This window comes from Neovison vison, chromosome 5, assembly GCF_020171115.1.
Source record: "Neovison vison isolate M4711 chromosome 5, ASM_NN_V1, whole genome shotgun sequence".
Classification (NCBI taxonomy): Eukaryota; Metazoa; Chordata; class Mammalia; order Carnivora; family Mustelidae; genus Neogale; species Neogale vison.
In genome coordinates this window covers 3,329,886-3,354,661 of record NC_058095.1, presented here as the reverse complement: position 1 = coordinate 3,354,661, position 24,776 = coordinate 3,329,886, and the positions used below count along the sequence as shown (strand labels likewise).

The following is a 24,776-nucleotide window of genomic DNA, read 5'->3' as shown; positions in this document are numbered from 1 at the left end:
AGGATCAGCGCCGGCTAATCTATAGCAGGAATAAACAAAACGTGTTCACACGTGCGCCGACCTCCCGACATCAGCCTCAGGATCTCCCTGCCCACCCCGTTCCAGCCTGAGCCGCCTGCGGCCGCGGCACTCCCTGCCTTTGGGTTCAGCAAATCACCCGGGAACTTCTTTTACGGGAGGGCTGGTTGCATCTCATCTGTCTCGTGCAGTTCTCCCTGCGACAGGAAAAAACCCAGCACCCTAACCCACGTTCCTCCCGCACCGAAACTCATCAAGGGCAGGTCACCCCCTCACTTCAAGCCCTCGCGCATACACTGCCCCGGAGGAAAGTCAACGCCATGGAGAAAATGCTTCCCTTCACTTAACAGCAGAGAGGATCCAAACCATGGCTGGGGAGGGAGGGGGTCTGCGACCCTGGGATGGGGCAGGCCATGCCAGGGCAGGAAGGCAAGGCACAGTCGCGCACGGCCCACACCCCACGTGCCTGGAAAAGCAGCCTGGGCCCCACATACCAGTGCCATGGCTTTCCCTCAAAGCCATGAGGGTTAAACAGAAAAGATCGGCTGATGGGCCAGATGGCAGAGAAACAAACAACTCCTCCTCCCCCGACTGCCACGTGCTGTGGCCACGCTTCTGTGCCAGGAAGGCGGCTAAGCCCCCTTCTCTCGAAAAGAATGGCAACCAGTGAGGCAGCAGCCCGAGCACAAAAGATGGGGGCAGAGCGCCTGGGGGTCTAAGGCCTCCGGGAGGCACTCCTGCGAAGGTTAATTTACAAGGTGTCCCCCTTCCAGCAAGGGGGCCAGTGCAGGATGGGCCCTCCCCAGTCCCTTGCGGGGCTCCAATTCAATGCAGGGGATTAAAGTGTGGACAACAAGGGACCATTGTGCTCAGCTGTGAATAGAAAACCCACACAAGGGAAGCTTCCATTTATTTCTTTATTTCAATGTTGCTCTGCAGATTTTACCAGTCGCAGAGCCCCAGAGCCGCAACGGGCTCCATCCAGCACGTACGTACAAAGGAGGTCTGTCTTAAAGGGACAGCTCCCATCAACAAGCACATGGCGGCAATCCCGCTGGGCTCAGCGGCTCCCCCTGCACGGCCCCCTCCGCAGGCAGGAGCAGGTGCCCAGCAATCCGCCATGAAGTCCGACCAAGAAAGCAGTTCTTCTGAGAACAGTTCCTGCTCAGCAGGAGCACAGGCGGCCGCCGGCCAACACGGACCACTCTGTCCTACGTCCCTGGCAGTGCTAAAGGTGTGTTTCGGGACAGAGACCCCACTCACGGAGGCCCCCCGGCGACACCAGATCCCTCTGCCCGACTCGAAAACACAGCACTCGCCTTGTTTTTCCAACCGTGACCATCCACCGGCGCCTTCTTATGTAGAGCCCCTGCCTTTCAGTGGGTAAGAGGGTCCACATTTAAACCAGCACAGCAGGGAAATGTTTTAAGAAGGGAGGCCAAGAATCTAGAAAGGTCCTTCTTCCCCCCCATGCCTGGAGAAGGTAAATATGCAGGAGAGAACACCCTAGACCAAGTTCCCACCCAGGCTAGGGAGGGCATCAGTGTGTCAGGACACGCCCCGGCACCAGAGGTACCCGCTGGTGTGAGGAGGGCCAAACCTTCACAGATCTCTATGTTTTATGAGACTGAAAATACACAGCTTCAGACACCCGACTGGGAGCCCGGCTAGAACAGAGCAGCCGTGGCAAAGTGCATGCTTTCTCATACCCTCTCTCGAAAGTGCTGCCAGAGAACCCAGCCACCTAGAAACAGCTTCTGGGTTTGAGAGGACATATCTGGGACGCTGTCCATGGGAGAGAAGGCGGTTTCCTCCCCTCCAGAGACTTAACAGGTGGAAGGGCCTGCGTCTACCAACCTCAGACCTGTGCAGATCCTACCGGTTCGATGCCTCACACTGCCGCACCCGATGGGCTGAGTCACCTGGTCTCCCAGGAAATCCCAGTGACTTACAATGTGAAAGACTCAAGAGATTAGAAGGAACTCGGGCACTGGTCTCAATCTCTTGAGTCTTTCACATTGTAAGTCACATTGTAATCTCACATTTCAACAAACTTTCACAAACCTCTCAATCCCAAGCTGACACCGGAGGACCTGGGGTCAGATCTTTGCGGCAGGGATAAGGTGGCGACCGACACACAGAGCAGCTCAGTAAAGAGCAGCACGGGGACACGGAACACAAAAAGCTGCGATGACTAAGGAACTGCAGTGAAAGCCTCGGTTCCGAGACAGAGACAGGCCTCAGGACGGCTGGCACACCCAGAGAGCAAAGGAGGGAGGACGCACACAGCACAGCGACAGGACCAGAGCTGGAACTGGCTGCGCCGGTGAACCAACAGGGCCGATGATCACATCAGACCTTTACAGAAAGTCTGCTGACTTTGGAAAACCAATGACTCTTCCTTCCTACTAAGTCAAGACCAGGCCTTCTTTCTAACCTGCATACAGTGTCATTCCACGTCAAGAAGGAAGGACAGCCTGACGCCAGCTACAACCCAGATGAACCCTGAGGACAACAGGCTCAGGGAAAGCAGCCAGCCATAAAAAGCCACTTGCTGTAGGATTCCACCTCCCTGAGGTCCCCAGAGCAGCCAAATCCACAGACAGAGAGTAGGACGGAGGCTGCCAGGGCGGGGGGAAGGGAGCTGGGCGGTGCTGACCGGGGACCCAGTTTCCATTTTACAAGGTGGAAACTTCTGGAGCCTGGCTGCACAACACGGACTATCCAGAGCGCGATCAAACCCTCTGCTTGCGACCATCAGTTTTATTTCGTGTGTACGTCACCCTCATGAAAAGTAAACGAAACATACGGAAAGTTAATGGCGGTATCCGGACTCCCCGATTTCTGCCTACTGTGCTCCTCTCCCCAACGGACTTACGGCACGTCTCACCACCAATTTATGGCCTAGGAGATTTTCTTTTTTTGAAGATTGATTTGTTTATTTTCAGGGTGGGGAGAGGGAGGGAGGAGCGGCAGAGGGAGAGACAGTCCCAAGCAGATTCCCTGCGGAGTGCAGGCGCCTGATCTCATGACCCGGAGATCACGACCTGAGCTGAAACCCAAAGTCCGACACTCAACGGACGGAGCCACCCGGGCGGCCCGCCTAGATTTGAAGGAACTTGCGCACGAAACGCGAGCAGGAGTGAGATCAGCGCGCGGCCCACAGCTGACACTCAGCACAGAGGGGCCAGCGTCCGTCTAGCCAACGGCCACGCGAACATTTACTAGTCCAGTTTAACTTCTTTGCACACGAAAGCCACCAAGTCTCCTACGTAGGAGGAAGGACAGATACATTAATGATTTTACTGCCATTTTCTGCAACTTTAAGAAAAACTCTGTTCCGGGGGGCGCCTGGGTGGCTCAGTGGGTTAAGCCTCTGCCTTCGGCTCAGGTTATGATCCCAGGGTCCGGGGATTGAGCCCCGCATCGGGCTCTCTGCTCGGTGGGGAGCCTGCTTCCTCCTCTCTCTCTGCCTGCCTCTCTGCCTACTTGCGATCTCTGTCTGTTAAATAAGGCAATTTAAAAAGAAAGAAAAAGAAAAGCTCTGCTCCCGCCTCAGTCTGGGGCCGGCTCATTCGTCCAGAGCAGCTACCGGGGTTGAGGGGAGGACCTGCTGGGGGCGCTCCTCGCCAGGCCATTCTGGGATCTCCGGCCAAGCCCCTCACCCTGCCCCAACTGGAATGGGCGTCATCATCACGGCCCTTCTCAAACGGGAGAACAGGGATCAAACAGCCCCACAGACACCCAGCTGGCTCAGGTATTGGGGCAACTCGTGATGGTAGGGTTGCAAGTTCGAGCCCCATGTGGGTGTAGAGATCACTTAAAGACAAAATTAAAAACGGGCGCCTGGTGGCTCAGTGGGTTAAGCTGCTGCCTTTGGCTCCGGTCATGATCCCAGGGTCCTGGGATCGAGCCCCGCGTCGGGCTCTCTGCTCAGCCGGGAGCCTGCTTCCTTCTCTCTCTCTCTGCCTGCCTCTCTGCCTGCTTGTGATCTCTCTCTGTCAAATAAATAAATAAAATCTTTAAAAAAAAAAAAAGCTTTATTAAAAAATGAAAACAAACCCACACAGCCCCATACACTTAGAGGGAAAAAGGGTATTTTGTCCTCTTACCTTACACACAGAAGGGAACTGACACATTTTATCCAGTAAGTCCTAAAACTCCAGCACTAACCAGCCAACCAAAGGGAGATGAGGTCAAATTTCAAGGTAGTAAAAGGGACGAAATCATAAAATTGTATCCTTAAAGTTTGGTTTAGAAAAACAAAGTTAGGGGCACCTGGGTGGCTCAGTGTTAAGGTTAAGCCTCTGCTTTCAGCTCAGGTCATGATCCCAGGGTCTGCTGAGCAGGGAGCCTACTTCTCCCCATGCCCCACCCCCTCGCCTCGGCTCACTTGTGATCTCTGTCAAGTAAATAAATAAAATCTTAAAAAAAAAAAAGAAAAACAAAGTTAACATCTTCTTTCAATGAAAGGTAAAAACTAGAAAACAATCTAGAAACCCTCTCCACCTTTTCTCAAGCCTGACAGCGATAAGATCCACTCTGGCTGGAGTTCTGCAGCAGGATTCTCTCAGGCTTCAGACTTCCACTCTCCGTCTGCAAGGCTGGCTTTAAAAGGATCACAGGAACGGAAAGCAGAGCTGGAACCAGCTCAGCAGGGGACAACCATTTTCTTGCCTGGCCCCCTTAAGACAGAGGCAGAGTGCTCAGCTCTTGGGGAAACCCTGGGAATTCCCTACCCAACAGACCAAGCCATCTGCACTTGCCACCTCTTCTCCGGAGGGAAGGGCTCCAGGAACACCCCTGTGCCCGATGCGGTACCCCTCCCGTGGCGCAGCTGTGTGGCCACACCCCTTCCAGTCCAAAACAGAGGCTGGGGGGGGCTGGTTTAAGAGGTCAGTTTTGTCTCACTTCACCTGCTCCTAAAACCTATTTGTATGCCAGCTCTTGGTAAAACCCTCATTTTTTTGGGCACACTGAAATATTCTGTGTCCGTCTGATCGCTGGAACGGACCCGTAGGATGCAATGAAATGTGCAATTCCAGCTCCTTTTCTGGGCGCACTGCTGGGAGGAGGGCTAGCCACTCCCAGGAGTGGTTCCAAAGTCCTCAGGGGCACGCAAAGCTCACGGGCTGGGTCCAGAGGGGAGAGATCGCCCTGCATCCGACCCTCTCTTCCTGCTGTCCTGTTCCTCATCTCGCCGAACCGGGGCCACCAAAATTGGCCATCAGCTTGCTCCTGAACCTCAGGCCTAGAAAAAACCACACTGAATACTGGAACATCTACCCCAAGAAGCCAGTGGAAAAACCCTAGGAGGAGAGAACACGCAGAACCCCAAGGCAGTCATGCAGAGACGGCCGCGTGCGCAGCACATCATGGGCTCTGCTGCTGGGGGGGGGAGGCCGCAGCAGAGCATACCCGAGCGAGCGGACCGCACACTCCGCATGACGCCCCGCGCCACCGCCTGGCCTCTTACCCAAGGCGAGTCCCCTCTCCGGCAGCCCCCGCAGCCCCCGTCAAAGTCTGGGCCGCTCGCCGCTCTCCGCTTCAGAGGCCATGGTGGGCCGGCACCGCGGCCCCACGGCGCCAGACTCCCGGGAGCTCCCGCAGCCCCCGGCGGACGGAAGGACAGAGCCAGCACGGCATGTGTGCCGGCACAGCCAGGGTGGGGGAGGCAGCCCGGGAACAAAAGCCGAGTGGAAACCGAGGACGGAGAGGGAGAGGGAGCGGGAGCCGATCGGAGGACGGAGAGGGAGAGGGAGCCGATCCTGGCGGGGAAGGCTGGCGGGGACAGAGATGGCCGCGGAGCTGCCGCCGGCTGACACTCCGCGTGTGTGCGGCTCAGCTCAGCCCTCGCGGGCGTATTTCCATGAATGCGATTACAGCCGGCCCCTCCTACTACCCCCCACGCGGCCTCCCGGGGGAGGGGTGCACATCGCTCGCAGGCTGCGCTCGCTTTTCTCTACCCCAGAAGCAGAAGGCTGATGGCTGCTTCACTGGGAGGATGTTAACCCTTCCCTGAGGTGCCCTCTCCTTACTGAGCGGACAGACGACGGGGCAGCCCCATGGGGCGGGGCGGGACTCGGCACCTGGCCACCCCTCCTCCTGCCCTGCACCCCGGGAGCAGACAGTCGTGCTGACCAAAGGCTCCCGTGCTCCGGGGCCCAGGCCTCGCGTCGCCACACAGGTGTGCTCCGGCCTTTCAGCAGAGGCCTGGCCGCCCACGCCCACGCCAGAGGTGGCAGCACCACATTCCAGCACATTCTGGTTAGCAGCAGCTCGGCGAGCTGATCTCGGGGACAGTACCGTAAGGTGGCCGTTGACACGAAACATCACTGCAGCCCAAGAGCCATAGCTCTCAAACTCAGAGGACCCGGGACAACCCACGGGGCACCCTTAAACACACAGACTTGGAGCCCCAGCACCCAGGACGTGGGTTCCACGTTAGAGCGGAGCACGAGGTGACTCGAGGCAGCTGTCTTTGGCTGGTGAGGGAAGAGACACAAGGTTCTACAATCAAGTGCCAAAGAAGCACTTTGGAGGAAAAAGAAGAGAAACCACGACACCAGCTCGGGGCTCTGTGACCTCCTGCCGGGTCGCTCTCCATCACAAGGGCGTCCAGGCAAAGCAGGGGGTTGAGCTGAGCACCCCCACTACCTCACCTCCAGATGGGACAAGCCACAGTGTCTCTAGGCGTTGCCACATGTCCCCCAGAAGGCAGAACTGCTCTGCCTAACCACCACTGCTCCCCATGACCAACAACGGAGAAGACAAAACCATCCCCACGGCCCCCACCGAACTTCCAGTCTTCGGTCCTTAGGAAGCTGCTGAGAGGAGGCACCCCCCCCCAAGGCCTGGCCCCACCACACCCCTCGTCCTGCTAACAGAGGCTGTATGCCCCTGGGGATTCCTTGTCACCAGCACAGGGTCGCCAGACCTGACCCAAATATCCCAACTCTGTAGCCCAGCCTCCGTCTTTGAAGAAATAGTCATAATAGGAACTACTTTACTGCTGTGCCAAAATGGCAGTTCTCATCTGTAAAATCTTACCAAGTCCATGAACAATAAACCTCAGAATTACTCGCGAACCCTCCGCTTTGGGTGGCAAAAGGAACGAGCTTTCAACAGCGGCGCACCCGGAGTCCCCACCTGACACAGTCGCACCACCTGGAAAGCCGGCCGCTCCGGCCTGCCCCCGGGGGGGCCCTCCTGTCCCCCGACTCTCACCCCCAGTCTCCCTTCACTTCCCTGTGTCTCGGGGCTCGTGCTCACCGACCCTCAGAAGCTACCACTCGCAGGCAAGACTCTGGGGCCACAGCGGACAGACTCCCCTCTCATCCCACACGTGCTGTGACCGTCACCTGAGCATCTTAACCCACGCCGCCCCTCCGTGTCCACTCTTGCAGCCTACCGTCGGGCGACGCGCTGTCCTTCCAGCGGGCTCCTCTGTCCAGCAGCAGCCCCTGCTCTACGTGAATAACCAACCGGGGCTCTGCCTGCGGTTCTGAGGCAACACCACTGTTCTGTACACACACAGAGCAGGGACCGTCCCTGCTGGTGGCTGTCCCTGCTGGTGGCTGCCGACCTCTCACCCCCTGCCTGAGACGCAGTCACGGTGCCCCCAGGAGACCACGCCCACGGCCGCCCAGCCATCGGAGGACCTGCCGCGGGGCTTCACCTGCGGCCTGGGAGCGGGGGCAAAGGTTCAGCCTGAACCCAGGCCACAGGCGGCTGCGAGCAGAACCCAGGACAGTCAATTCTCAGCACAGACCACAGGATCGGGGACGTGAACAGACAAGAAGTCAGAGCAGTGAGCCCCGACAGAATGGCCGCAGGGTGGTCCTCCTCGTGTACGGAGAGGGCAGATGCTGAAATAGCCCCAGATCAAGTTCGTGAAATCACAGTGATCAAACACAAAGACCGTTCCCAGCCTATCTAGTCATCTCAGGAAATCCACTGAGAGAGACAATAAGAGTTTTTAAAAATGGTTTTCTCAGACTAATTCAACAATCTTAAAAAAAAAAAAAAAAAGCTACCGAGAAGATACAGAGATGGCGAGACACGGTTCAGCCCCCAAAGAGCTTACATGTCACTATTTCCTTGGGAGGAGAAAGACTCAGGCGGGTACGAGAGAGGATGCTGGCAACAGGTGAACACGGCAGCCACGTGCCAGCAGGCTGCCCACGGGGGCTGAGGCTGCAGCCTGCTCTGAAGGCCGGAACCAGGAGGGAGAGGGCGCTCCAGGCTGGTGAGAGGGACGGGTGCGTGAGGGAAAGGGGCGAACACTCCAGAAAGGCAGGGGGGAAACCGGAGCCACACCGTGTCCTCTGACTCTGACACCAAGACCTCTGGATTCTGCCCCTGCCAGGGGCCCCCAGCTCCCCCCCGCAGGCTGGCACGAGACGCCCCTGCGCAGGGCTCACGTCCTGCCCTCTTTCCGCCGGCGCGGCCTCGGGCACACGGAGCCAGCACCGGGGACCCCCAGCACGCATGCGGGGCAGTCCGCACCACTCACTCGGTCATCAGAGGTAAATTCCTATACTTCAACTCGTCAAGGGCCCAAGCGTGCTAATCCTCGGCGGGAGGCACTGCCAAGCCCCAGCTGACCTGGGCAAAGTGCCACGCCCCAGCACGCACAGTGGACAGAGAGCCCGGGTCTCAACCCCCCTTCCTGGCACATGGCAACAGGGGCGCAGAGTGTCAACAGCTGTACTCTGTTCCTGACACTGAGACGTGCTTTATTTTTCTTTAGTAAAAGCTAAAGCATAACCACTTCTTGCGAGAGGCGAAGACAGACATCTGTCCCACGGAGAAGGGCCTGCAGACCTCTTCAGAGAGCAGCAGTGTCTCCTCCGAGCCCCAAGTGGGAGAACCCGGTTCCCAGAACCAGACACCGACCCTTATCGGAGCTGCCCGGGGTCCAGAGAAGGCTTCCCGAGGTCTGAGAGAAGCTGAGGAAGGGAGGTGGCCCGGGGCTGGGGACCCACCTTCTGTGTCCTGACCAGTCACGGGGGCCGCTCACGGGCGGGCCGCAGCTGGGGCAGGCACAGAGGCCTGGCCGCGGGGACGGGGCCCCTCCCAGCGCCAGTGCAGGCCCAGCGCCCTAGGCCTTGCATTCTGAGAGGCTGCTCTCGGGGTTCTGCACCTCCTGCCCTTGGCAGAGGGCACGGCCGAGCCAGGAGCAGCACGGCAGGGAGGACAGCCATGAGGCGGCAGGGAGACACGACGAAGATCGGTGCCACGGTCTGTGCCCTCGCGACCCCGGCTGGCACTTCTCCTTCTCCAGGATGAGCTTGGGAGGAGATGTGATCCGTGGAGGTGGGGGCTTTGGCTGTGAACCCCTGACACTGGGAAGGTTTCCGGTGGCACTTGTCCCTCTAGTAAACAGATCCCCGCCTCCTGGTCGCCCTGCAGATTCTGTTGTGACTGGCTTCTCTGGACCAGTTCTCTTCTACCCCCAAGCCCCAAACCCCAGAGCCAGCATGTGGCAGGGCCGGCCTCTCACACGGGCAGGACAGAGTCACCAGGAAAACAAAGGGAGACCTGAGCGGAGGCGGGAAGACCCCAGCAGGGAGAGGTGTCTCCCCGGTGTCTGTGTCACAGGTCCTAAAAGCACTACGAACATCTCCGAGATTTTTACAGAGATGGCACAAATGAAGTAATAATAAAGTTCTAATGAAGAAGTTTATACACAGATAGTCCAGAAAAGCATGAGAGAGAAAAAAGGTGACACGAGAGAGTCGCTCCTGGAGGCTGACCCGTGAGGCTCGGTGACAGGGGACAGCACAGGGGACATTTGAGAGACGCTGACCCACCTGGCAGCGCCTCGGGTCACACAGCCCCGGGAAGAAATGACCAACAGAAACAAATGTAAAGAGAAGCGCGCTGCCAACCCCTGGCGGTGGGGCAGTAAGCCAGCCAGGCACCGGGAAGACGCGGCATGAGTTCCAGCCGAACCACGGACCTGAACGTAGAGAAGGAAACCATCCCGGTTCTAGCATAAAGCACGGATGACTCCGGTCACGGTCTCGGACAGCGTGACTCCCGCAGGAAGACGAAAAGCTTCTGAGTGGAGACGGAGCCCGACCGGCGAAAGGCAAACAGCCGGGGACAGCAAACACAGAAGCAGGCGCCCGGGGTCACTGTTCAGTCCCCAAGGAGCAGCGGGAAGCCCAGGCAGACCGACACCACCGGCAAAGGACACGGAGGCAGATGCTCGAGAAAAATATAGACGGACAGACACGGAAAAATGCCTGAACTCTCTAGAAACAGAGAATTTAAAACACACCAATTAACAGCATACCATACTGCTCCCCAACAGTCGGGCAGAAATTAAACGTCTGATGACATGGGAGACCCTGACGAGGGCGTGGGGGGCACACGAGCGGCCAGGGGCGTGTAACCCGGCACCGTCCTTCAGCCATCCAAAGCTCAAAAGCCACGGACCTTTCCATTCAGCACTTCCGTTTAAGAACTGACCCAACCCTAAAGGGGGTAGAAGAAGAATAAATGAAACAAGGTGGGATCGGGAGGGAGACAAACCTTAAGTGACTCTTAATCTCACAAAACAAACTGAGGGTGGCTGGGGGGAGGGGGGTGGGGAGAAGGGGGGTGGGGTTATGGACATTGGGGAGGGTATGTGCTTTGGTGAGTGCTGTGGAGTGTGTAAACCTGGCGATTCACAGACCTGTACCCCTGGGGATAAAAATATATTGTATGTTTATAAAAAATAAAAAATTAAAAAATTAAAGAAACAAAAAACTGACCCACCCGACATCCTCCACAAGTTGCTAAAGTTACAAAGTACTTAAACACCACGGGGTCACGAGAAAGGAGGAGCTGATCTGTGAGTGACGGTCTAGAAAATTCTCTAAGACATCCTCAGTGTGACCAGCAACCACGGAGCAGCGGGGCACCAACACACTCTGCAGGGAGGGACGCACCTGAAGCTGGGCGGGGACCCTCCTCAGAGACCGGGCCGGGGTCGCCTCAAGGTCTACCTCCCTGTGTCGCTCCACAACTAAGGCCACGCCTTTTTTTCTGATGGTTTTTTGTTTCTTTGTTTTTAAGATTTTGTTTATCTATGTGAGAGAGAAAGAGCAGGGGCAGAGGCGGAGGGAGAGGAGGCAGGGAGCCTGACGGGGGACTCGATCGCAGGACCCTGGGATCATGTCCTGAGCCCAAGGCAGAGGCTTAACCAACTGAGCCACCCAGGCGCCCCTAAAACATCATTTTATGTTGACATTTCTATTCAGAGAAAGTATGGAAATGCCACTGGCCATTTACCCCAAAATATTTACTCAGATTGATGCCTAAATATGCCCTTTGTGGGAAAAACACACTTGGATTCTGCTTTTTTTTTTTTTTTTTTTAAGATTTTGTTTATTTATTTGACAGAGATCACAAGCAGGTAGAGAGGCAGGCAGAGAAAGTGGGGGGGGGAGCAGGCTCCCCACTGAGCAGGGAGCCCGATGTGGGGCTGGATCCCAGGACTCTGAGATCATGACCTGAGCGGAAGGCAGAGGCTTAACCCACTGAGCCACCCAGGCGCCCCTGCTCTAAGGCTTTTAGCACCCGCTGTACCTAGGCCACGCTGCTGTGGCTTTGTATGTGGGACTCCGTCTGAAGTCTCTGCATCAGTGTCCTGAACTCTTACCAGAAAATACAGAAGAACAGAGACTTCGGACACCAGAGATGCAGAGAAGCCACTAACCAGGAAAAGACACGGACTGGCTCTTTCGTGACAGCGCTGTGCATTAAGGAAGAGGTTCTTCTCTTAAGAAAGGGGGGTGTACTGGGGTGAGTGTGAACCCCCAGCAGAGGTGACCTGCCCGTCTCCGCTTCCCCCAGCATGTCACCCGCCTCCACGGAGCCAGGCACATCACATCCTCGGGAGACGCGTGCCGGGGGTCACGAGATGGCCGTGACCTAGCTGTGCTCTTGAACATGAGCACCCAGCTGAGCCCAATGTCCCTCTGGGAGCCACGGCGATGATGTTCGCTGGCAGAGCTGACTGGGCTAGACCAGGTCACTTCGGAGGCCGTCCGAGTCCAAGACCACACTGTGTTTAGGGACTGTCCCAGCTGCAGCTCCTCGGAGGGCCAACAGGAGGCCAGCAGCAGCGACAAGAGTCTGTTTCTAATGAGGAAATCTCAGCCAAGTGGAGGACAAACAGAAAAGGGGCAGAGGGGAGAACAATGTGCCTTCGGGGGGTTGTCCAAATGCAGGGTAAAAGTGAAACCCTGATACCCTAAAACATTTCCAGAAGGTCTGGCCCTCCATCCTTCAACCAGAAGCAAACTGCATGCAGGTTCTACAGCCCCCACCACAAACACACTCTGGGGAACCTTCCAGAACCACAGAGAGGGTTGTTGACAAGAACTGGAATGTCCTCGCCCCCACTAGCCACTCTGTGTACTGATGAGGACCCTCAAGGCCCAGACTGGGGGGGCCTGCCAAGACAGACCCCCAGTACCTGCCTTTTCTTTCCCCCAGGGCTGGCTGCCACATGCACATCCCACCCGTCTGCGGGACTTGGGGCCCCGGGTGCCGGCAGCCAGGCCGGTGCTTTCCGACTCCATAACAGAACTCGTCCAGGCCACAGACAACCGTCCGCTCCTTCAGAGAAGCGGGACCCGAGCCTCGTTTCTGCTCGCCTTTGTAAGAAAAGGCAAGGGCGGTTCTGACCCTCTGCCGACGACACCGAGAGCATTTGTGTCTGCTTCGCTCGCGGGAGGGCCTAGGAGATTCAGCCCAGAGCGAGTCCCCTGGACACCTGTCACGGCAGACGGTGGCGCGGGATGCAGGAGGCGCTCCTGCCTCACAGTAAGGATGCAAACCCAACCCCCGCGGAAGGGAGCGAGGAGCACCCGTGGGAGTACGGACTTCCAGTCCCGGCACCGCAACCTTCGCTCTTCCTGCACACCCCACGCTGCGTGGCTTGTCCAGCGCAAGGCTGGCCCCGTCCCGGACTGCGCCAAGAGGATGGGCTCGGGCCGTAAGTCAACAGCAGGGGGAGGATTTCTGCGGTCACCCGAGAACCCAGGATCCTGGTGGAGAGGCACTCTGCCTAGTTCTACCCCACGCCTCTTCCTATAATAATAGGATTTGACACTCACATAGAATCTCACAGCTTAACAGGTTTCTCCCTCGTCTCTGTTCTTATGCGCACGGCAAAGCCCAGCTCTGAACTCCGACGCTTCCTGACGGTGGAGGTGGCGCTGCCAGCTCCGGTCTGCCAAGGAGGCAGGACTCACTGAGCGGGACACTCTAATGACACACACAGCCCCGTTCGCACGCCCCGGCCGAGTCCCTGGACCCTCACTGCAGCTCAGCATCGCAGAGCACCTGCCTGTGCCGGCCCTGAGCTCGGATTCAAAGGGCTCCGGCCCCTGCCCTGCACAGAACACCAAGGCCGGGCGGGGAGGCGTGCGGGCCCGGAGCTGCAGCCCCCGCGGCCGCCAGGGCCACGCTCACACGGCCCTCGCAGCACACCCGGGGACACCAAGGAGCTCGGACGGGTCAAGCCTCCAAGCCGGGGCTTGGAAGGACAAATGGATTCCCCAAATGGAGAAGCAGAGACCAACGCCGACACACATACCCAGGAAGGCGAGACGGCCGGGTGCCTGGGGACTGGGGGCACAGCTGCGGTCAGGACCCAGGACACATCAGGACTGGCCGGCGCAAGAAGAGAGCCCAGCATCAGCTTGCGAGGGCCTCGTGTTCCACATGCCAGGGAGCTCGGGTTCCAGCCCAGAGGAAAGGATCAAGGGCGAAACAAGGGGGACTACGCGTTGAAGAGATGGGCCGAGATCACGGGAAGCCCGCCCGCGGAAGCCGCCGCTCGCTCCTCGCCCGCACGGCACTGCGCTGGGAACTGAGGTGCACAGGGGCCACACAAGGACAGAGGCCAAAAGCATCTGTAATGTCCGGGTTCTGGATCAGAGATTAGCGGGGCAGGAGAACTTCTTGAGACACAACCCCCACTTACCCTTTCCAGGTGTGCTCTTCGGAGCCTACGGACCTAGAAGAGCAGCGCTGTGAGGGGCGTGGCGTGGACACTGCCCTCTCTGCCCTGGGGTCTTGGGGACCTGCCAGAGCCAAGTCCGTCTGCTCCCTTCACTCTCACGCCTGCCCAGAGCCGCTGCTGCTGCACCCCCTCGGGATCCCTATGGGACCTGTTTTAGCGGCAGCTGAAAGGGCAACTGCGCTGGCCTCCGGAGTCCCAAACAGAGGACAGGACGGAGTGCTCCTGAGAGGGGAGAGAGGTGACGAGAGCAGCCGGCAGCTCCTGAAGGTGACTCATTCCAAACAAAGCTGCCCGTGAACCCTATCTCTGAACCCCGAGCTCTAAGTCCCCAGCCCCAAAACGGCCCCACTCTCACCACACCGTGAGCCGTGCATGCTGGACATTAGGGCCTCCGGGACAGCTGGAGATTGATGACACAGGACCCCGAGTCAGCCTCTCGAGGGACTCTTCAGCGGGGTCCTTGGGAGTCTGAGGCCAGCCCCGCCCCCCCGGGAAGGCCCGGCAGGACATGAGGAGGAGCACGCAGCACGGTGACCAGCAGTCATGGTGTGCCTAGGCCAGGCTCACACCCGCTGTCCCGAATCACCAGTAAAGTGACCTCTTCCTTTCCCATGAGAGACCCTGGCGACCATGGACTTGCCTGGCAGCTAGATCACCTCCTGCAGGGGTGCAGCGCTCACACAGAACCGCCTCTCCTCACGGCCCCCTCCCGCGCAGAGGGATTACCATGAGCCCCTCCGTGCCCCCTCCCCCAGCCTCCCCCACGCGCGGCAGCTTTCCGCGTCACCGCGGGTCCGGTCCGGTCCGGCATGAGCCGTCTCAGAGGTGAATCCTGGAAATGTACTGTGTGGTGAGCCAGGTAAGGAAAAGCAGAAAATGGCCCCAAAACTTGCTCCAACTTTCCCAAAACCTACCTTGAAAGAGAGTGCAATGTTTACCTCAAGCTTCCCCGCGTTCATCACCAACAACAAAGCAGCATCCACTTCGCTGCCGTCCGGCGCGGGAACGGCTGCCGCCCAGCGCGGGCGTCGCCAGACACAGACGCGTCCACGTGCGACACGCCGCACGCCACAGTCGGAACCCCGGCCCCGCGGGGCTCCCCTCCCAGCTCTCTTCCGGGGCCCTCAGCTGTGTCACCCCCTCCCTTGGAGCCTCGCTGGGTGCGGATGAAGGACGTCCACAGACGCCACGGACCCCGCAGTCCCCAGCGACACCGAAGGAGGAAGGCCCGATGAGCTCTGCATGTTCCCGCCCCTCGTCGCACCCCTACCGGTGGCTGCCCCCGCCGTTTCACCGTGGCCCTCAGTCGGGGCACGGCGACCCCAGAGCCCGGGGCCACGGTCACTCAGAGCCGGGGAGCGTGGACACTCGCGCTAGGACGCAGGCCCCGCAGAGCAGCGCCTGGGGGATCTTCCCCGAAGAGCAGAGCCGGGCTGGGGGCCGGGCGGGGGCCCTGCTCTGGGTGAAACACACGGAGTCACACGCAGCCCCACGCAGGCCTCGCCCCCGAACCACTCACGACCCTCCAGTCCTTCTCCCGAGAACAGTGAGGGAGACCCCGAGTCTGGGGGCCGCTCCTCCCCGCAAGGCAATAAAACTGTCATCACAGATGTCCCGCTGGATGGGGACAGCCGCAACCCCCACTGCGGGCGCCCAGGCGAGACCCGGACTCACCGTCGTACCCCCCGGTGGCTTGCAGGACCATCTTCGCCCAGCCCAGCGGGACCCTGACGGTGCCGGATGTCGTTCGTCTAAGGGGCACCCGACGACGTTTCCCTGGGCGGGGGCAGGGGGGCTGGGTGGGGCCCGGAACACCTGCCGGCCTCGGTCACCGCCGCCACCGCCTCCGGGACAGCTCAGCGCTCCTTCCTGAACTGCGGAGCCAATGAGCCTTCCCCCGGCTGAGGCGTCACGGCCGCCGCCCAGTTCCTGAAGTGGGGCCCAGGGAGCTTCCGAGGAGGAGTTAACCGCCTCCTCCCTGGATCCGGCTCGAGCTCGGGCCGAGGAGTCTGCAGCGGCACCCACCGTCCCTCCTCAGATCCAGCCGGAGCACGGGACACAGCCAGCTGTCCCCTCTCCCGTCCCTCTGCGAGCACTCGCTTAGAGCAGAACCACGGCGAGTCCCGGCGCTCGCTCCGCGGGAGAGCACACTTCCGAGAATGACTAAGAGATCGCAATCATGACGGTGTGCCGTGAGGTCACAGGCTAAAAGGAGAAGGCAGATGTCAGAGGAAGAACAGCAGGAAAAAGCTAAGGGCGGTATTGCCAATACAAGTTTGATTTTACCTCCGTTCTATTTCCTACGGGGTTGTATCCAACTGCTCGTCTCCCCATACTTCCATTCACGAAGCATGTTTGTTGTCGAAATCAGATTAACGAGTAACGAGGGGGAAAGCCTTATTAATCCCATCACCCAGGGATGACCCTGATGAAATTTTGGCAGATGTTACTTGTATTGTTCCAGACTTCTGTTCTGTGTATTATACTCTGATTCTGTCTCGGCCTCGCTCTGTGTGTACACACATCTGCAAATATACCTTTATGCCTCCACAGATCCTACATGTGATACGTGTAATAATTAGGTTATATGACACACGAGACATATTTCTCTCTCAAGGTGTACTTACAGGACCTCAAGAGAGAAGTATGCAAGTAAGCTTCAGTATGTATCGATAGAGAAATACAAAGAGAAACAAAAACTGAATATTTTATGTGCTATCTTATAACCTGCCCTTTTTCACGACACTTTTCCATGACTGTAAATGGAGACTTATCACATTTTTTACTATCCATGGTCTAGGCCGGGTATTTAGCCAATGCCGGACTGGAAGACTCTGAAGCGGCTTCAAGTTCTCCTGCCACTCCCACCACCCACGTGCACACAGTCCGGCGCGTCTCAGACCACGTGCTCGGAGGCCCGCCACCGGCTCTTGCTACTCCCTCTACATGTTCATGGGAGGGATCACAGGGCCCTTGCCCCAGTCACTTCCCGCAAGCGCGTGCTTAGAACATCACCGCTGTGGCCGCGTTTCCTGGATGCTACCCTGTGCCCACGGCCGACTCACGTAACCCCGAGAGCACCCTGTGAGGACTTCTCTTTGGCCCTGATCCGTGGAAGGGACACCGAGGCCCAGAGGCATCACATGACTTCCCTGAAGTCTGGCCACAGGGTCCCCGCTCTGTTGGCTCCCCCGCAGCACCCGAGCCCCCCTCCCCTCACTGGTCCTGGTTGTGGGGGCCCCCCTCACAGCAGGCGTGCGTGAGGCCTGGACCTGCCGTCCTAAAGCCCGGGCCGCGCTGCAGGTAGAAATGCAGGTCCACAGCGAGACACCCGCCACGCTCTGGACGTGGCCACAGGTGCCTCAAGGGCAGTGGCCTCAGCCCACACTTACCCTCTTGCCTAATAATAAATAAACAGACAAAACACATTTTTAAAAACCACTCTGTTCTGCGGAGGCAAGTGACAGAGACCCAACTCCTTGCCTTTGGTTTAATACTTCAAAATCAGAATTAACACTTTTCCCCCCACGCCCTCTCCCATAACGAGGGCCAGGCCAAGTCCCCTCCAGCCCCATTTCAAAATCTAAGTATAATGACTCCCAAATCAGCATTTCTGTCTCTGGTGCTAGGGCCGGTCTCTGATGCCAGTCCCAGCTTTGAAAAGGCCAGCTCCCTTCCACTTCCCACGACTGTGGAGCAGCGGAGCGCCTCTCTGGAACCGACGGCCAGAGGCAGGCCGGCCTGGCCCTGGGCACGGACACACGCACCTTCAGACACTGCCCAGGTGTGCCACCTCCCTGACAGGGCAGACTTCATTTCTGCGAGTCCGACCGCCGAAAAATGGCTTCTCAGTGGCTAGGGTCTACACTGACCTGATGACCGGTGGTGCAGATGATTTTTTCAAGAGTCTGTGGTATTTCCTCTTTTGTGAACTGCTTATTCATATCCTTGACCCATTCTCCTCTTGGTTATCTTTCCTTTTTGGTTTGCAGATTACAAATTCTTTTGTATTAAATGTTCCAACCTTTTCTCACAACCTGTCACTTGTTTTTTATCAGCAGGTGTGGAATCTCTGCCTTATGGAAGCCTCCGTGTTACAAGCAGGTCTGTCGTCTCTTCCTCCACCGGCTTCTCTCAGCACTTACTGAGCACGCAGAGTGTCAGGCAGCCCATGGCGTGTCAGGGACCGGAGGTGCACCACATGGCCACGGCACCTGCCCTCGGGATGCTTACACCCCACTGGGAGCTGGGGAGGGCAGGGCAGCGAGCAGCAAAACACATGTATGTTGGAAGAGAGATGCTACATGGGCTCGGGGCGGAGCGCATGGTCAGGGCTGGCCGGCTGCTCCTGGCCAGCGCAGCTGGGGCACAGCCAACGGCAGCCAGAGGTGAAGGCAAGGCCGCGGGGCGGGGGCGGTGGGGTATGAGGAGGGCTTGCCAAGGGCCTCGATGGCTATTTTAACGACTGGTTTCCACTGTGCGGGAGATGGGAAGCCACTTCCCGGGGCTGGAACGGAGGGAAGGGCCTGACTTCATTTGTGATGAGAGCTAGGAACAGACTGCAGGGCAGCAAGGCCAGAAGCCGGCGGGGGGGCGGTACCCCAGTCTTCCGGGTAAGAGATGACGGCCCCTTAATGCAGAAAGTGATAGGATTCATGTTCTATTCTAGGGCAGAGCCAGGAACTTGCCAATGGATCGTGGGTAAAAGAAGCCAAGGATGGCCCAACCCCCCTGGTCTAGGCAGGCAGAAGAATCCGGATGCCATCTTCCAGGTGGCAGGCCACCAACAGGGTCCCTGCCCTACAGCACAGGGCATGCCTCGGCCGGCTCTCTGGACCTGGCCCTGGACCTCACGACTCACAGGCTGCCCCACTCTGCACTGCCGCACGCCCCGCCACGCTGCCCAGTTCACGTCCCGAGATGGGGACTGTAAACGGCTCACACTGTATCCATCATCCCTGTGTGGGGACAGTGGGCCCCCTTCGGGCCAGGTGCCTGTCCCGCTCTGTGAGCTGCCGGAAGCACGGCGGGGCCCAGCAGGCGGGGCGCCACACTGCCTCCTGCGCCGCTATCCTCTTCCAAAGCCTGTGCAACAAGGAACACTGTTAAAAAAGGAAGTTGCGACTGAAGAGGCACGTCTCCAGTTCCTTAAAACAGAAGGTTAGCTACTAAACCACCAAATTATATGCTTGACTCGCTCATAAGGAAAGTGACATCGTAACTTATCGTCCAGATCTTGGGACGTTTCTCAGATCTCAGACGGGTGCCCCTTGCAATCCCGTTGGCCAGCGGGCATAACCCGGGCCTTCCTGGCTAATGGAGAAAAATCATCACCAGGCCCAGCAACGGCATCAATCCCAAAGAGAGTGGGCAGGATTGTAGCGCAGCTCTTTCAGTAGAAGCTGTGCCCAAGTTCAAAGGACACTGTGAAGTCCGTAGGAGAACAACGGCAGGCTACAAAAGCAGGACAGTCACCTAGGCCTCAGAGGCGTCGGAAGAGACAGGAGGCAGAGCTACTGGCCCGGGGCCCCCATCAGCATTAAACCAACAAAGTGAAAAACAACACTTTGTAACTACTCTCATTAAAGTCACACAGAAAAGGGGCACCCGGGGGGCTCAGTCGGTTGGGCATCTGCCTTCAGCTCGGGTCATAATCCAAGGGTCCTGGGATTGGGTCCTGCATCTGGCTCTCTGCTAGGCGGGGAGTCTGCTTCTCCCTCTGCCTCTCTCTGTGTCAAATAAAAAAATAAAATCTTCAAAACCACACAGAAGGGTGTTTGGATTGCAGGTGTTCTGACGTAGGCATTTTAGATTTTCAATGAATAAAATACCTTAAGTAGCCTTAATCAGGGGCACCTGGGTGGCTCAGTGGGTTAAAGCCTCTGCCTTCGGCTCAGGTCATGATCCCAGGTCCTGGGATCGAGCCCCGCATCGGGCTCTCTGCTCTGCAGGGAGCCTGCTTCCTCCCCTCTCTCTCTCTCTGCCTCCCTCTCTGCCTACTTGTGATTTCTCTCTGTCAAATAAATAAAATCTTAAAAAAAAAAAAAAAAAAAAAGTAGCCTTAATCCTGTACCCCAGCCTCATCTTCTCCGGTGACAGGTAAGAGCATGCAAACATGAAATGGTTTAAAACGACACAAGGTGAAAATGTGCGTGAGTGTTCATGTAACGTTCCAGGGCAAGTTTTTTCTCAGCATGATACCCACATCATCAGTTATAACCCCGAGGAGACAGAGTACACTCCAGGTGGGAGCCTGGGGAGCCCACTGACAGACTGTCTAGAAGTCACGGTGCAGTCTGGGGTGACTCAGTGGTGGAGCTCCCCAGGGTTAGCAAGGGGCTCCCGACCAAGGCTAGGCCTGTGGGAGGAGGTGGCTGGCTGCAGAGGAGGGACAGGGCTCAGCTAACCCTCAGCTGGGGACAGGGAATGGCTGGGGACAGGGCTCAGCTAACCCTCAGCTACCTGGCAGGGAGAAAACACCTTGACCTCTTCCTCCTTTGACCCTCCAAGCCTCTGGACAAACCCAGCGGGGGCCACAGGGCACGGCAGCCTGCAGACGCAGTCCACCCTAGGCAGCCTCCAGCCCAGCAGGACGGAGAAGGGCAGACGGCAGAGGCCGGGGTGCGGGGCCCCCCCAGCAAACTACACACTGCCAAGAGCCTCTCCTCGTGTCTGCACAGCCCCATCAGCTGCCTTGAAGTCTCAGCTCCTCGTCGCTGTCAAGACCCTCCTTAATGGGACCCTGCTGCCCGTCCAAGTTTTTCTCTTCCCCTCGTGTCTGGTTTTTCTTCTTTAACCAAAATAACATGCACACATCACATAAAAGAAAAATAGTACCGATGGCTTAAAACAGAAACCCACAGCTTCCTGCCCAACGGTACCCCTGCCACGGTCGTATCCTGCTCTGCAGAGGCAGCCCTGTCAGCTCTCTGTTCCGCGCCTCACCTCCCTGCTTTCCTACGACACATGCACACCCTTCGTTCCCGAGTCTCCAGTTCGGGGCATCCACGGCCTGTCCTGCCAGCTGAAGACTCTGCTTGGACCCTACACCCCCCACCCCCCCACACCACGGCGCACGCCGGGATGGTTACATGTAAACTTGGGGCTAAATCAGTACTTACTACTCCCATAAACACTGCTCACAGTTTAGCGGTACAACCGACTACGATTACCATTAGCGCAGGATGCCATGAAGGGTCTCTTCTGTTTCTGTGTGCTTGGCTCTCGGCACCAACGGATGAGACTGTCCGCAGGAGCAAGCTGGCCAAAAATCCGCCCCAAATCCCCGCGCCCCTCCCCCACCGGCCTTGCTGCTTTCACCCCAGCCCCTGGTGAGTCCTTCCGCCCTTTCCAAACGCCGCTGCCCCCGTTTCTCTGACTCCACGTCTCCAGGTCCCTTCTCCTTCTGCTGGAGCGTATCCTCTGTAACTACCAGAGAAAGCATGTGCAGTGGTGGGTTTCCATCCCTGCTCTGGATTTTGTGTGTCCGGAAACACCCCTGTTCCTCTGGCTGGACACAGAACTGCACCCTAACATCACTTCCTCACGGTGGCAAAGGTGTCCCCTGTCTTCTGTCCCCACAGCGCGCTGTTAGTGACCGTGCCATTCTGACTCCCAGAATTTTCGATGGGATCTTTTTCCTGCTCAGACAGCTCTCCGGGTCCTTACCCTTGGCGCTGTGCGATAACAAGGTGTCCAGGTGTGGGTCCATTTGCATGCACCGTGCTAGCCCATAGGCAGAGCCCCCGAGTCTAACGTCTCGGAATCTTTGATGTCCTATCCTTTTTCTCGGCTCTCACTGTGCGATTTCTGTTGGACAACTGGACCTCCACTGTGGATCTTTTCATTTTTATCCTTTCACTCCTACTTTTCGTCTCCTCGTGGAAGTGTTCTTGCAATGGCCTGAACGTGTGCTGAAACCCTGAGCTGATGGCGTCTGGAGGCGAGGCCCACAGGAGGAGATCAGCTTGGGAGGGAGCAGCCGCACATGCGGGACTGGCGGCCGTAAAGGGCCAGCTGGCTGTCCTTGTACCTTGATAGCACACGGCAGGATGATGGCGCTCCCCGAGCTCAGGAGGGAGCTCTGAGCAGAAAGCACTGATGGAGGGCCCAGCTCGGACCCCCTCCTGGCTCTGGGAGAGCCGTGCCGCCCCATGTGTGATGCTGTCACGGCCGCCAGCACTGGGACGGCCCTCTACTTCATCTTTTAGCCTTTGTACTGTTTTCTTTGGGCTGTTTTTAATTTGCACAAAGTCCCTCTTAATCTCTGAATGTTCCTTTTGGATAGCATCCTTTTCCTGCTTTGTCGATATCACATCTAAGACTCTTAAGCACGAGGCTTTTAAGTGTTCTCCCAGGATGTGTTTCCTCAAACACTTTTTCTTCTGCTTGCTTTGTTCTCCTGTTTAATGGTGAGGGTATTTCTTAAATGTCTGGTAAACACAGGCTGTTTCTCCACATTGCTGGCTCCTCCATGCCAACAAGCTGATCAGAAGTGGGGTGTGGTGGTTGTGGCCTGCGGGGTGCTGGGTCTCACTGTAAAATAATATAACGGAGGAGCGCCTAGGGGCTCCGCTGGTGAAGAGTCCGCCTTCAGTTCAGGTCATGACCCCGGGGTCCTGGGACAGTGCCCTGAGTCGGGCTCCCTGCTTGGCGGGGAGTCTGCTTCTCCCTCTCCCCTCTGCTTGTGCTCTCTCTCTCACTGTATTTCTCGAAGATAAATAAAAAGAATCTTAAAAAATGAATATAAATAACTAAATAAACCAGTAAAGCAGTAACATGCGAGAGGCTCTATGTGTTCTTTCTCGTATTAGCCTGAAAACCCCCTGTCCCATCGCTACCTGGGCTGCGTGGGCTACAGACCTGGCCGGCAGCCTCGGGCGCCAGGTGGAGGCAGCAAGGGGGGCCGCCCCCACGGACCGCCGCGGACCTTCACTCACCGTGTGCCGCAGCCTCTTCAGAAACCGAACCCTCGTGCTCTGCCAAGAGTGGAAGAGACATGGCCTTGCTGCGAGCCACGGACAGGAGACCGGGGAGCCACGGCCGCACCCGCACCTGCCACCCGGCCTCCAGTGTGCAGCCTCACCCTGGTCTCCAGGCGCAGCCCCTCGGGGCGGGGAGGGTAAGGGGTTCGGCGTCCCGCGGCCTCCCGCTCCGCAGCTGGGATCGTCCCGACGGGCCACGGGTGGGAGAGCGGCTCGGGGCACGCCGTCTCGGGGGTCCTCAAACTCCCAGGCGCGCGGCCGTGGGCCGGGCTGCGGAGTGACGGCGACACGACGCTCCGGCTCACCGGGCCGCTCCTGCCCGCGGCACCTGAAGGGCGCGGCGCGCTCCGAGCGCGGCCCCGGCGCGGGGACCGCAGGGCCGTGGCCTCGGCCGTGGAGGCAGAAACGGCGGGGGCGTACGGGTTTCCTCACAGACAGCAACAGGCCCGGCCGAAGGGAGAAGGCCGGCCGCGGAGAGGGCGTCCGGCCGCGGAGACGCCCGCGGAGAAGGGAAGGGCTGCGCCTTCCCGGCGTCCCTAGTACTCGCCCAGATGGGCCTCTGGGAGGCAGAGTTTTTAGCACTTTTTTTGGTGCTTCTATTACCGAAAGAAAGGGCAAAAAGCAATCAGGTGTACATTTTAAAAGCCCGATGCTAACCATATCCTCTGCCCTCTGTATCTCGCACAATGTAAATTTCCATTTTCTCCAAGAAGAGTTAACTTTTGTAGAAAAGTGCCGTTTTCCACAAAGTCTGACCTTACTTTCACCATCACCGGTGTCCCAAAATGCCATAAACCGGAAACAAGCCGCAGGGCCGTGACCTTCCGCGAACCCTTCCCTGAGAAGGCGAGGCCGCGTTCCGAGACACCACGCGGGCCGCGCGCCGCGGCGGGCCTGGAACCGTAGCTCAATGACCCTGCCCTTCCTGGGGGCGGGCGGCGGCCACGGTCCCCAACCCCACCGGCCCGCGAGACGGCTGGAAACGCGTCACGGATGCCCGGGAAAATAAAAACGTGACGGCATCCACGATGTCATCACCCTCCGCCAAGACCGAGCAGCCGCGGTGCGATTCGCGGATGGGACGGGGGACGCCGCCCGCCGGACGGAAGTGGCCGGCCTAAGAGTCTTAGGCGCCTTTAAAATAAAGTAAAAAATACTGACGCGCTCAGTGCCGTGTGTGCTGCCCTCTGCTGGCTCCCTGAGGAACCTGCAAGTGGCCCTTTTCGCCAGTAAATTCCATTATCCTTTGAACCTATATGGGGAAAAAGAGGAAATTCATGTTCTGCGGAGGGTGGCCCGTGCCCTGCTGATATTCACCAGTACTTACTTTCTGAAATGGTTTTCTTAATATTACAATGGGTTTGCCCTTTGTCCACACGCGGCACCTTTGTGGGAACAGGTGCTAGCCGGTGGGAACGTGAAGGGACGGAGGTAGACCACACAGACACATGACACACAGGACAGACCGTACAGGCACTAGCATGCTGGAAAGCGGGGTGGCAGGCGACCAGAAGGAACCAGGAGCGCGCATGGGGACCGGCACGGCAGGTGAAAGCACTAAATCCAGTGGTCGCCATGGGCATCGCTGAGAAAACAGATCTGAGCTGTAGGGACAACATGCCCCGAACAAAGACCGTGGACGGGCCTCTCTTCTCTACGGTGCAGTGACGCACGAAGCACAGTCACAGTCTTCTCTGGACGCCCCCCTCCCTGTCCCTCACTGCCGTGACTCGCCGGGTTCACCG

General features: G+C 58.0%; 1 protein-coding gene across 3 annotated transcripts in view; it reads right to left on the bottom strand.

The window, feature by feature from the left end:
• The window catches only part of CYTH1 (cytohesin 1), a 77,645-nt gene that overhangs the window by 25,028 nt on the left and 27,841 nt on the right, over nucleotides 1-24,776 (bottom strand). Inside the window, exon 1 of one of the 3 annotated variants that reach the window (XM_044247319.1) lies at nucleotides 15,722-15,913. The exons of 1 other annotated variant lie outside the window; for it this stretch is intronic. In XM_044247319.1, coding sequence (XP_044103254.1) covers nucleotides 15,722-15,752 — 31 coding nt within the window. In that variant the 5' untranslated portion in view covers nucleotides 15,753-15,913. Of the gene's footprint in view, nucleotides 1-5,494; nucleotides 5,570-15,721; nucleotides 15,914-24,776 lie in introns of those variants that run through there. One more of the 3 variants, XM_044247321.1, reaches the window with a different exon arrangement.